Here is an 11457-nt window from a genome sequence, read left to right as displayed (position 1 = left end):
TCGGTGGACAGGAAAAGAGATTTAAAGATGGGCTCAAAGCCAACCTTAAAAACTCTGGCATAGACACTGAGAACTGGGAAGCCCTGGCCCTTGAGCGCTCCAGCTGGAGGTCAGCTGTGACCAGCAGTGCTGCAGAATTCGAGGAGGCACGAGTGGAGGGTGAAAGAGAGAAACGTGCTAGGAGGAAGGCGCGTCAAGCCAACCCCGACCGGGACCGCCTTCCACCTGGAAACCAATGCCCTCACTGCGGAAGAAGGTGCAGAGCAAGAATAGGGCTCCACAGCCACTTACGGACCCACAAGAACATTGGAGGACCATCATACTCGGAAAACGAGGGATCGCCTAAGTAAGTAAGCTGCTAGTATAATTATAATTAGTTATAATTGTTGATATTATATGGTAAATTTGTGTATTGCATATTGTATATTGTATTGTATTTTGTGAATTGTTGGGCATTGAATTGTGCCTTTTTTGTAAGCCGCCCTGAGCCCCCCCTAGGGGGTTGAGAAGGGTGGGGTAAAAGCACTCCAAATAAATAAATAAATAAATAAATAAATAAATAAGGGCAGGTGCCTTCACTGTGTCTAGTTGTGATCCCCAGGTTGTGCCAGTCAGCTTTTGTGTGATATTGTTTCTAGCACCCACTTTTTGCTTGATTTTCAAGCAGTGCTTCTTGTAGGTCAGAGAACGATCCAGGGTAACTCCCAGGTATTTGGACGTGCTGCAATGCTCCAGTGGGATTCCTTCCCACGTCATCCTCAGAGCTCGGGATGCTTGTCTGTTCTTGAGATGAAAAGCACATGTCTGTGTTTTAGATGGATTCTAGAACATGGCCATATAGCCCGAAAAAACTACAACCTCCTCCTCCTCCTCCTCCTCCTCCTTCTTATTAAGGTGGTCCCAGTGGTGATCGGTACACTGGGTGCAGTGCCTAAAGACCTTGGCCTGCATTTAAACACAATTGATGCTGACAAAAATCACCATCTGCCAGCTGCAAAAGACCACCTTACTGGGATCTGCACACATTATTCACTGATACATCACACAGTCCTAGACACTTGGGAAGTGTCTAACGTGTGATCCAATACAACAGAGTGATTTTGTTTGCTGTGGACCCATCTTGTTGTGTTTCAAATAATAATAATAATAATAATAATAATAATAATAATAATAATAATAGTATAATAATAATAATTTTGTTCAACTTGGGATTTTTTGATATGAAATCCAGCATAGAGAGCTTGTTTGCTGTGTCATACTATGGTTTTGTGTCAGTAAAAATAAATTATTATTATTATTATTATTATTATTATTATTATTAATAAACAAAGTATGGATTGTCGATGTTGCAATTCCAGGTGACAGCAGGATTGAAGAGAAACAACTGGAAAAGCTGACCCGATATGAGGATTTCAAGATTGAACTGCAAAGATTCTGGCACAAGCCTGTCAAGGTGGTCCCAGTGGTGATCGGCACACTGGGTGCAGTGCCTAAAGTCCTTGGCCTGCACTTAAACACAACCGGCGCTGACAAAATTACCATCTGCCAGCTGCAAAAGGCCACCTTACTGGGATCTGCATACATTATTCAGACACTTGGGAAGTGTCTAACATGTGATCCAATACAACAGCCAGCATAATGATCTTGTTTGCCATATACTAATCTTGTTATGTATCAAATAATAATAATAATAATAATAATAATAATAATAATAATAATGATGTTTATTTATATCCCGCCCCCTCTCCCTAGGGGACTCAGGGCAGCTTACCACCTAATAAGACAATAAGTGCACTACAATAAAATACAAAAAATGGAATAAACAATATGACAGCCAAATAATATAAAACACAAATCAGCATGTTCAGAAAGGAAAGGTTTTGAAAAATCTAATTATTCCTGGGGGGAGCCCCGGGTGGCGCAGTGGGTTAAACTGCTGAGCTGCTCAGCTTGTTGACCGAAAGGTCACAGGTTCGAATCTGGGGAACGGTATGAGCTTCCGCTGTCAGCCCCAGCTTCTGCCAACCTAACAGTTCGGAAACATGCAAATGTGAGTAGATCAATAGGTACTGCTCTGGCGGGAAGTTAAGGGTGCTCCATGCAGTCATGCTGGCCACATGATCTTGGAGGTGTCTATGGACAAAGTTGGCTCTTCGGTTTAGAAACGGAGATGAGCACCAACCCTAAGAGTCGGATATGACAAGATTTAATGTCGGGAAAACCTTTACCTTACCTTCTGGGGGGAAAACCCCAAAGAAAAACTATTTTAAGTCATCCGTCTCTATAACAAAACTGGTTTGGCTAAGGGACATAAGAGATCTTTTCTTACTACAGCTCATTCTACACTGAGCACTTCAAGGCTTGCTCTTTTGGATGAGAAATGAGATGGATTTTCTGGGAAAACTCTTCCCACATTCCATACGTGTCAGTATTTTTCCCTTGTGTGAGTTGTTTGGTGGCGCGTGAGGTCTGTCTTCCGAAGGAAGCCCTTTCCACATTCAAAGCATGTAAAAGACTTCTGTCCTGTATGGATTATTTGGTGGCCGACCATGCTTCGCTTGCAACTGAAACTTCTTCCGCAGTCCAAACACTTAAAGGGTTCCTCTCCAGCTTGAACGGCTTGATGAGCCGTGAGTTCAGATCTTCGCAAGAAACTTTTCCCACACTCAAAGCATTTAAATGGCTTTTCCCCTGTGTGTGTAACTTGATGAAGATGTAGGGTTCTCTTCAGAGTGAAACTTCTTCCACACACCAAGCATTTGAATGGTTTTTCTCCTGTGTGGATTCTTTGGTGGCCTGTGAGGTGGGTCTTACGTCTGAAGCCCTTTCCACAGTCCAAGCATTTGAATGGCTTTTCCCCAGAGTGCGTTGCTTGGTGGCCGGTTAGACTTCTCTTGTCTGTAAAAGAGCTCCCACAATCCAAGCATTTGAACGGTTTAGTTCCTGTGTGAACAGTTTGATGAGAGGCAAGGCATCCCTTTTGACGGAAGCTCTTTCCACACTCAAAGCATTTAAAGGGTTTCTCCCCTGAGTGAATTGTTTGGTGAGAAGTGAGATTTCCCTTCCGAATAAACGACTTCCCACACTCCAAGCATTTAAATGGCTTCTCCCCAGTATGAGTCGCTTGATGATAGGTGAGGCCTATTTTCTGAGTGAAACTCTTCCCACACTCCAAGCATTTAAATGGCTTCTCCCCAGTATGAATTGCTTGGTGATAAGTCAAGTGTATCTTCTGAATGAAGCCCTTCCCACACTCCAAGCATTTGAACTCTTTCTCTCCAGTGTGAGTTGCTTGATGATGAGCAATGCTTGTCTTTTGACTGAAACATTTTCCGCACTCCAAGCACTTGAAGGGCTTCCTCTTACTGGACGTAGCTTGCTGACCAAAGAGGCACAGCTCCTGATTCTCTCCATAGTCCCGGTATTGAGATGACTCCACTTCACTGTGAGCTGCTTGACAACAAAGACAATGAGAACACATATTTAAAAAACAAAATATGAATGGGTATCATTAAAGTACTCACCAGCAATTTAAGTAATCAGTGTCAGAAATATTACAAATTAACTGGATATTTTTGATTACAAAAGTGTGAATCAAGCACTGAAAGTTAGTAGGCCAAAGCCTGTTAAGTTAGTGGGCCAAAGCTAGCGTCGCCCTGAGGAGAGTGGGTAGGTCGAAGCCTGTTAGAGTTAGAGGGCCAAAGATAGTGGTGACCTGAGGAGAGTGGGTAGGCCGAAGCCTGTTACAGTCAGTGGGCCAAAGCTAGTGTCGCCCTGAGGAGAGTGAGTAGGCTGAAACCTGTTAGAGTCAGTGGGCCAAAGGTAGTGTTGGCCAGAGGAGACTGAGTAGGCTGAAACCTGTTGGAGGGCCAAAGACAATGCTGCCCTGAGGAGAGTGGATAGGCTCTGTTAGAGTGGGTAGGCTCTGTTAGAAGCCTGTTAGTCAGTGGGCCAAAGCTAGTGTCGCCCTGAGGAGTAAGCCAAAGCCTGTTAGAGTCAGTGGGCTAAAGCTAGTGTTGCCCTGAGGAGACTGAGTAGGCTGAAACCTGTTAGAGGGCCAAAGATAGTGCTGCCCTGAGGAGAGCAAGTAGGCCAAAGCCTGAGAGAGTCAGTGGGCCAAAGCTAGTGTTGCCCTGAGGAGACTGAGTAGGCTGAAACCTGTTAGAGGGCCAAAGATAGTGCTGCCCTGAGGAGAGCAAGTAAGCCAAAGCCTGAGAGAGTCAGTGGGCCAAAGCTAGTGTTGCCCTGAGGAGACTGAGTAGGCTGAAACCTGTTAGAGGGCCAAAGATAGTGCTGCCCTGAGGAGAGCAAGTAAGCCAAAGCCTGAGAGAGTCAGTGGGCCAAAGCTAGTGTCGCCCTGAGGAGAGCGAGTAGGCTGAAGCCTGTTAGAGTTTGTTTGCCTCAAGTGAGGGAACTCCTCACTCAGTGTGAGGTAAACTTCTGTGTAAGGGAAGCCTTGTGAGGGAGCTCCAGTATAGAGACTGCTGCGTGTAAAGCTACCATGGATTTGTTTATTCGTGTTGTGGAAACCTTGTTATTGTAAACAGTGCAACTATATTATTTTACTACAAAGAAAAGCCTCCTCTGGAAGATATAACATTGGTCTGTTCTTTTTGTCACTTTGTGCTATTGGTTCTGGGTCACGCTGATGCTGAGGGATATTAAGCCCACTCGCCCAATGATCAATCCCATTGTTGAGCTTCTCTCATTTCAAGAGTTTTCTTCTACAGTTATCTCAAAATCTACTTTCTTGTAGCTTCCAACGATGAGACCTGGATGTACCCTCTTCAGCAAGATTAAATGCTACCTTCCAGGGGTAACAAACCGTAAAATCATGTATAAAATACCACTTTCCCCAAGGCTCGGGTGGGTGAAACCACAAATATACAGGGAACATGCTATAGTTACCAATTGATCTGCTTAATTGTGAAAAAGAAAGCACCTATTTCTGCATTTTTGAAAAAAGGGATTTCTAATAATAAACCAAATTACAAGCAGGGTGTTCTTGTTGACCCAGAAACAGGACTTCTCCCCATATTTTGTGACAACGCTGATAGATTGCAGCCTAAAGAGCTAATTATTTTTTTTCTTGTTTGATGATTACTAATATTTATTTATTTATTTACATTATTTCTATCCCGCCCATATCAGCCCGAAGGCGACTCAGGGCGGCATACACAGCTGGCACATTTCGATGCCATAAATACATACATTGATAAAGCAAAAAGAAATATTACAATACATTTAAGCATAAAGACAATAACTAACAAAAATTTAAAAACTATGTCCTCTTGTTGAAATCCTCATCCGTTCTATCGTCTTGGCCGTTCCTGGGTCAAATTTCCGATTCAAGTTTTGTCTATTTATCCCGAGGTTCCGAATGCTTCCTGGAAGAGCCAAGTTTTTACTCTTTTTTGAAAGGTCAGGAGGGAGGGGGCTGATCTAATATCCCTATTTACTTTATTTATTTACTTTGCTTATATACCGCTGTATCTCAAGCCCGAAGGCGACTCACAGCGGTTCACAAACAGTAAAAACAGTAGAAACAGCAGTGGTTCCATACAACATATAACTCCCTAGGCAGGGAGTTCCACAGCCGAGGGGCCACCACAGAGAAGGCCCTATCTCTCGTCCCCGCCAAACGTGCTTGCGAAGCAGGCGGGATCGAGAGCAGGGCCTCCTCCGACGATCTCAAATTCCTAATGGGTTCATAGGAAAAGATGCATTCAGATAGATAAGCTGGGCATTAGAAAAAAAGGGGGGCGATCTCTCAAGTGGAGTGATTTATACATTGGGCTATGGATCTAGACACTATATTTGATTCGCTGCTCAGTCATGGAAACCTACCCACCCCTTTTTAGTGACATTATGCAGCTATGTCATGTTGTGACTAATACTAACATATACAAGAGGGAGCCTTACTTAAAGAGCACACCATCTCCAGATTTTCCTCCGTGACCTCCTGATGCAACGCCCTTTGGTCTGGATCCAGCAGGGCCCACTCCTCCTCACTGAAGGACACGGCCACCTCTTGGAAGGTCACCTGGACAGAGAAACATGATTGGTAAGCAGGACACGCTGACTCCAGCCAGAAAACCCATTGCTTCTGGTGGCCGATACAGATGTCAATCTTGACACAGGGACTTTGCTGCAGGCATCTTGGGTGGAAAGAGGGGAAAATGGCAATGCAAAGAGGACGCCGGGAGCCTGAGCCCTTCTTGGCCCATCAGGGATTCTCTCACCTACCTGATTTGGTGTGCTGCATACATCAAAATGAAAAGGTAAGCCAGTATGTGTTGGTTGAGATTCACCTCCTGTAGAAAGAGGAAAAGGCAAGTGTATTTTATTGGCCATGATCTCCATTTCTGGTGGTACCATCTTAATAATGCGAAGAGCTGTTCAACAATGGAGTATGCTGTAACCTGAGAGTGTGGTGTAGTCTCTTTGTCTGGAGCTTTTAAACAGGTTGGATGGCCATCCATTAGGAGTGCTTTGAAGGGAGTTGGGACTGAATGTGCCTTGTGGGCTCTTCCAACTCTAGGATTCTATTATTTTATGATTCTATGATTCAATTGTGAAAAGCAAGACCTGATCAAGGCTGGAGGTGTTGTTGTTATTGTTGTTAAGTGCCTTCAAGCCAACTTTGACTGATGGAGATTCCGTGAATGAGGGACCTCCAAGCCAGGTCTGCTCAGGTCATGTAAAGCCAGCCACCATCCAACACAGCTCACATGCCTAGGCACGACACTCCTAATGAGGCAGCCAAAAATGCATTGGTTTTTTAGCTGCTAGATTGTACTGTTTACTCCTGTTCAGGAGAACCTGTGTGTCCAAAGGCTCCTGGATCCCTTTCATACATATATACATTCATAGAGCCACAAAGAACCCAAAGGGGTGGAGTGGGGCCACCCAAGTCTTGCTGGGTCTTTACTTGTGGAGCTGGGAGGGTCCCTTTGTCCTGCACAATCCGGCATCCGGCTGGAGGTGGAGGGAGGCCTTTCCCAGGTGGAGGCCACTTCTGCACACAAGTCTGGCATCTGAAAATACACCAAAGGGAAACATAAACAAATGATCAGAATACAAGGGAAAGAGGGGAGGGAGGGATCTGGAGTTTGGCTCCCTTCAAGACAAGCGTTCCTGGCTCTTTGGAAGCGTGGGGATGATCTTCTCTCTCTCACCTGTGTCTCCTCCTCCGTCTGCTCTTGGGCCCGACTCAGGAGGAAGCCTTCGGCCAAGGCCACGGCCTGGGAGCTGGTCTCTGCCCCACATTCCCTGACCCAGCGCTCCATCTCGGCCGGAAGGAGGGCCAGGAACTGCTCCAGGATGACCAGGTCCAGCATCTCCGCCTTGGAGTGTCGCTGGGGCTTCAGCCACAGGCGGCAGAGAGAGTGGAGGCGGCTGCAGGCCTCTCGGGGCCCCAAGGCCTCCTGGTAGGTGAACTGCCTGAAGCTCTGGCGCTCTGCCCCTGAAGGTGGTGGGGGCTCTCCCCTTCGCAGCCCCCCCTCCTCATCCTCCTCCTTCCCCACCAGAAGGCTTCCTCCTCCTCCTCCCCACCACTGCCCTCCATTCCCAGCAGCAGGAAAGGCAGGCGGAGGGTCCTGGCTTGGCTCTGCTGGGCCTGAAGATGCACCACCGGGCTGGCTTCCCTCCTGCGGCCTCTCCTGGCAGCCAGGCTCTAACCTGGGCAGCAGGAGAGCCATGGCCCCCTCTGGGAAGGAAGGAAGGAAGGAAGGAAGGAAGGAAGGAAGGAAGGAAGGAAGGAAGGAAGGAAGGAAGGAAGGCACTCTCTCTCTCCCAAGGCTCTCCCAGCCACTCCTCCTCCTCCTCCTCCAGGAAGAGTTCCACATGGCCAGAAGAGGAGGGGCCTGGCCTGCAGGAGGATTCTGATTGGCCACTCACTTACTCTCTAGGAATCCACATGTTTTGCTTTAACTCTTTGGAAGACAACTAGCAAAACCTCCCTCTGGAAGACATGGGGAGAGGCTGCTTTCAAGGCATTTTCCCAGGACAAGGGGAGGGTTCGAAGAACTCAATGCAGCAGTTCCCAAACTGAGGTCCTCTGGATGTTTGTACTTTCATCCCCACAATCTGCAATCCTTGGCCAAGGAAGAGGAGGCTTCTGGGAGTTGAAGTCCAAAACATCCCAGACTCCCATACACTGAATAATGGTACTCTCAGTGTTACCAGACAGCATACATGCTTACGGGATAGGTGCATCCTAGGTGACTCCAAAGTCCTTGGGCGAATCTACACTGGAATCAATGCAGCCTCATAGAATCAAAGAGTTGGAAGAGACCTCATGGGCCATCCAGTCCAACCCCATTCAGCCAAGAAGCAGGAACATTGCGTTCAAATCACCCCTGACAGATGGCCATACAGCCTCTGTTTAAAAGCTTCCAAAGAAGGAGCCTCCATCACACTCCGGGGCAGAGAGTTCCACTGCTGAACGGCTCTCACAGTCAGGAAGTTCTTCCTCATGTTCAGATGGAATCTCCTTTCTTTGATGCCACTTTTACTGCTATGGTTCAATGCTATAGAATCATGGGAGACAAGAGTTTGCAATGTCCTTGCCCTTCTCTGCCAAAGAGGTCTGATGCTGCCACAAAGCACAACTCCCAGGTTTGCATAGTTCTGAGCCGTGGCAATTGAAAGCGCTGTCAAACTGCATTCTGCAGTGTAGACACATCCTGGGAGGGCTATGCTGGGGCCCTAGACTTTAGCCCCCAAATGCAGTTAGGACCCTCAAAAGGAGCCACAAGCAAACCAAATCGAGTTTGGCTACTAGAACTGACCGTTTGGCCAGCCTTTCTCTGGACATATTATAGGTTGTGGATTTCATAAATGAAGTTCCACAGAAGAACCACGGTGACATTTGGGAGGACCTATGAACTATCATGGAGGTTACAATCTTCTGAGGAGGCCCTGCTCTCAGTCCCACCTCTTTCACAAGTGCAGCTGGAAGAGACGAGAGACAGGGCCTTCTCAGTGGTGCCCATCGCCTATAGAACTCCCTTCCTACTGGTATTAGATCAGCACCTTCCCTTTTGGTCTTCAGAAAGAAAATAAAGACATGGATGTGGGTCCAAGCCTTTGGGCAGTAGCAATGCAAAAAACGCACTGGATTATGCGTAAATGACTTTTGGAAAGGCCTGAGACTTTGGCTTTTGGATTATGTGATCTTAATATTTTACATTAATATGTTTTACTTCCATATTTAAATGTCTACATGTTGTTGCTTCTCTATTTAATATGGTTTAATTAATAGTTATATGTTATAGTTGTTTTATACTAGGTTTTTTAAAATATGTTGTAAGGCTGTGAACTTTGTGAACTTTTTGCTGTGAACTTTGTGAAAAGCGGTATATAAATGAATAATAATAAATAATATTAAAATATTAATATTAAAATATTAATATATAAACAACAACAGCTGTCACAGCAGTTCAGCAAATCAGAAGCTTCTGGTGCCAGCAATAGAGCGACTGAGCCTACGCAATTCTGGAGCAGAGTCGAACTTACAAAAAAGATTTTATTCAAAGAACATCACTAGATAGGAAAGTTAGCAGGGCCTAGCTATCCATCTAACCCACTGCAGACATCTTTCCATGCTCCTCGAAGAAGAGCAAAGAGAACAGTTGCTTTGAGCCTCCTTTGTGGAGAGAAAAAGTGTCCCAACAAATAATTCATATTCTTGGCTATGACTCTTGTCCAGCCTGAAAACTCTTTTTGTCTTCTGTCTAATTTTCAGTAACACTTGTTTTGATATTTCAGTTTGTACAGAAATAAATATTTTTTTATTCTGGTCATTAATGAAAAAATAACAACAAAGAAATACTATTTTAAAGTCATCTCTCTCTATTGCAGAAATTCAGTATTCCTCATGGTTTGGATGAGGGAAAAGAAGGGAGGTGTTTCTTCTGGCAAAAGCTCACTCTGAGCATTTAAATGGCTTCTCTCCTGTATGAGTTGCCTGAGGACTAATAAGGTTTCTCTTTTGACTGAAGCTCTTTTCACACTGCAAACATTTAAATGGCTTATCTCCTGTGTGAATTCTCCATGTGTACCGCTTGATGAAGATGTAGGGATGTCTTCAGTTTGAAACTTCTTCCACACTACAAACATTGAAATGATTTTTCCCCAGAGTGGATTCTTTTATGTTGTGTGAGGTTTGACTTCTGTGCAAAACTCTTCCCACACTCCAAGCATTTAAATGGCTTGTCCCCAGTATGAGTGGCCTGATGATAAGTGAGGTTTGTTTTCTGAATGAAGCCCTTTCCACATTCCAAGCATTTAAATGGCTTCTCCCCAGTATGAATTGCTTGATGATAGGTGAGGTTTATCTTCTGAATGAAGCCCTTTCCACACTCCAAGCATTTAAATGGCTTCTCTCCAGTATGAGTAGCTTGATGATAGGTGAGGTTTATCTTCTGAATGAAGCCTTTTCCACACTCCAAGCATTTAAATGGCTTCTCCCCAGAATGAGTAGCTTGATGATTTCTGAGGCTTGTCTTCTGAATGAAAGTCTTCCCACACTCCAAACATTTAAATGGCTTCTCCCCAGTATGAGTAGCTTGATGATAGGTAAGCCTTGTCTTCCAAATGAAACTCTTTCCACACTCCAAGCATTTAAATGGCTTCTCTCCAGTATGAGTAGCTTGATGATAGGTAAGGCTTATCTTGTGTATGAAGCTTTTTCCACACTCCAAGCATTTGAACACTTTCTTTCCGGTGTGCACTGCTTGATGATAAGCCATGCTTTTCTTGTGGCTGAAACATTTTCCGCACTCCAAGCACTTGAAGGGTTTCCTCTCAGTGGACGTTGCTTGCTGACTAGAGAGGCACAGCTCTTGATTCTCTCCACAGACCCGGTATTGAGATGACTCCCCTTCTCTGTTTGTTGCTTGACAACAAAGAAAATGAGAACATATAAAAAATTAGTACGTAGGTATAATTATGGATGTATCCTCTTTAGCAAGACGAAATGCTATCTTCCAGTGGATATTTACTAGTTGATATTTTCCACTAAAAAGAAGATTGACTCAAGCAAGTTTTTAACTCTTCTCGGGAAGATCATACTTTATGATTATTTTAAATATAGTGAATGCCAGTGAATCTCCAAAAAGGGTCACGCTTCCAAATGGCAATGGAGATTCTGGTTTTACAAAAGGTTATGATCTCAATAAGGTCATAATTTCCAAAAGGTTATGCCTTTGATTTCCAAAAATATTATATTTCCGTGCTCCCTGGGTGACCTTAGGCAAGCCACACAATATCAGCCCCAGAAAACCCTGTGATAAGTTTGTTCAAGGCTTGGCATAAAATGGAAATAACTTCAAAGTATACAACAATGACAAGAACAATGGAAAAATGACATCTGCTGTACAAAATGATGGAAATAACCACTTTCTTTTCGACCTATTTCAACCCTGTGTTGGTTTTGAAAATGACACCTGGGAG

The 11457-nt window shown here is 44.8% G+C and overlaps 1 protein-coding gene and 1 pseudogene across 1 annotated transcript; both read right to left on the bottom strand.

Moving 5' to 3' along the window:
* Positions 1-1709: 1709 nt before the first annotated feature.
* On the bottom strand, positions 1710-8081 carry LOC132766072 (zinc finger and SCAN domain-containing protein 12-like). Its single transcript, XM_067465280.1, has 5 exons — positions 7179-8081; positions 6932-7037; positions 6247-6314; positions 5923-6043; positions 1710-3450 (listed from the first exon to the last, which is right to left on the bottom strand). Exons 1-5 carry the CDS (start codon positions 7845-7847, stop codon positions 2426-2428), a joined length of 1989 nt encoding a protein of 662 aa, XP_067321381.1. The 5' UTR covers positions 7848-8081; the 3' UTR covers positions 1710-2425.
* Positions 8082-9511: 1430 nt separating this feature from the next.
* Positions 9512-11451, bottom strand: LOC137096320 (zinc finger protein ZFP2-like; annotated as a pseudogene).
* Positions 11452-11457: the final 6 nt, after the last annotated feature.

This window comes from Anolis sagrei, chromosome 2, assembly GCF_037176765.1.
Source record: "Anolis sagrei isolate rAnoSag1 chromosome 2, rAnoSag1.mat, whole genome shotgun sequence".
Classification (NCBI taxonomy): domain Eukaryota; kingdom Metazoa; phylum Chordata; class Lepidosauria; order Squamata; family Dactyloidae; genus Anolis; species Anolis sagrei.
Note: the sequence above shows the minus strand (reverse complement) of the source record. Positions and strands in the feature narration are given on the sequence as shown.

Coding starts and splice junctions, on each gene's coding strand:
- LOC132766072 (XM_067465280.1), bottom strand. CDS start 7,847: ATGTGGAACTCTTCCTGGAGGAGGAGGAGGAGGAGTGGCTGGGAGAGC. Junction 7,038..7,178: donor AGACGGAGGAGGAGACACAG/GTGAGAGAGAGA, acceptor GTGTATTTTCAG/ATGCCAGACTTGTGTGCAGA. Junction 6,315..6,931: donor GGACCCTCCCAGCTCCACAA/GTAAAGACCCAG, acceptor CTCTTTCTACAG/GAGGTGAATCTCAACCAACA.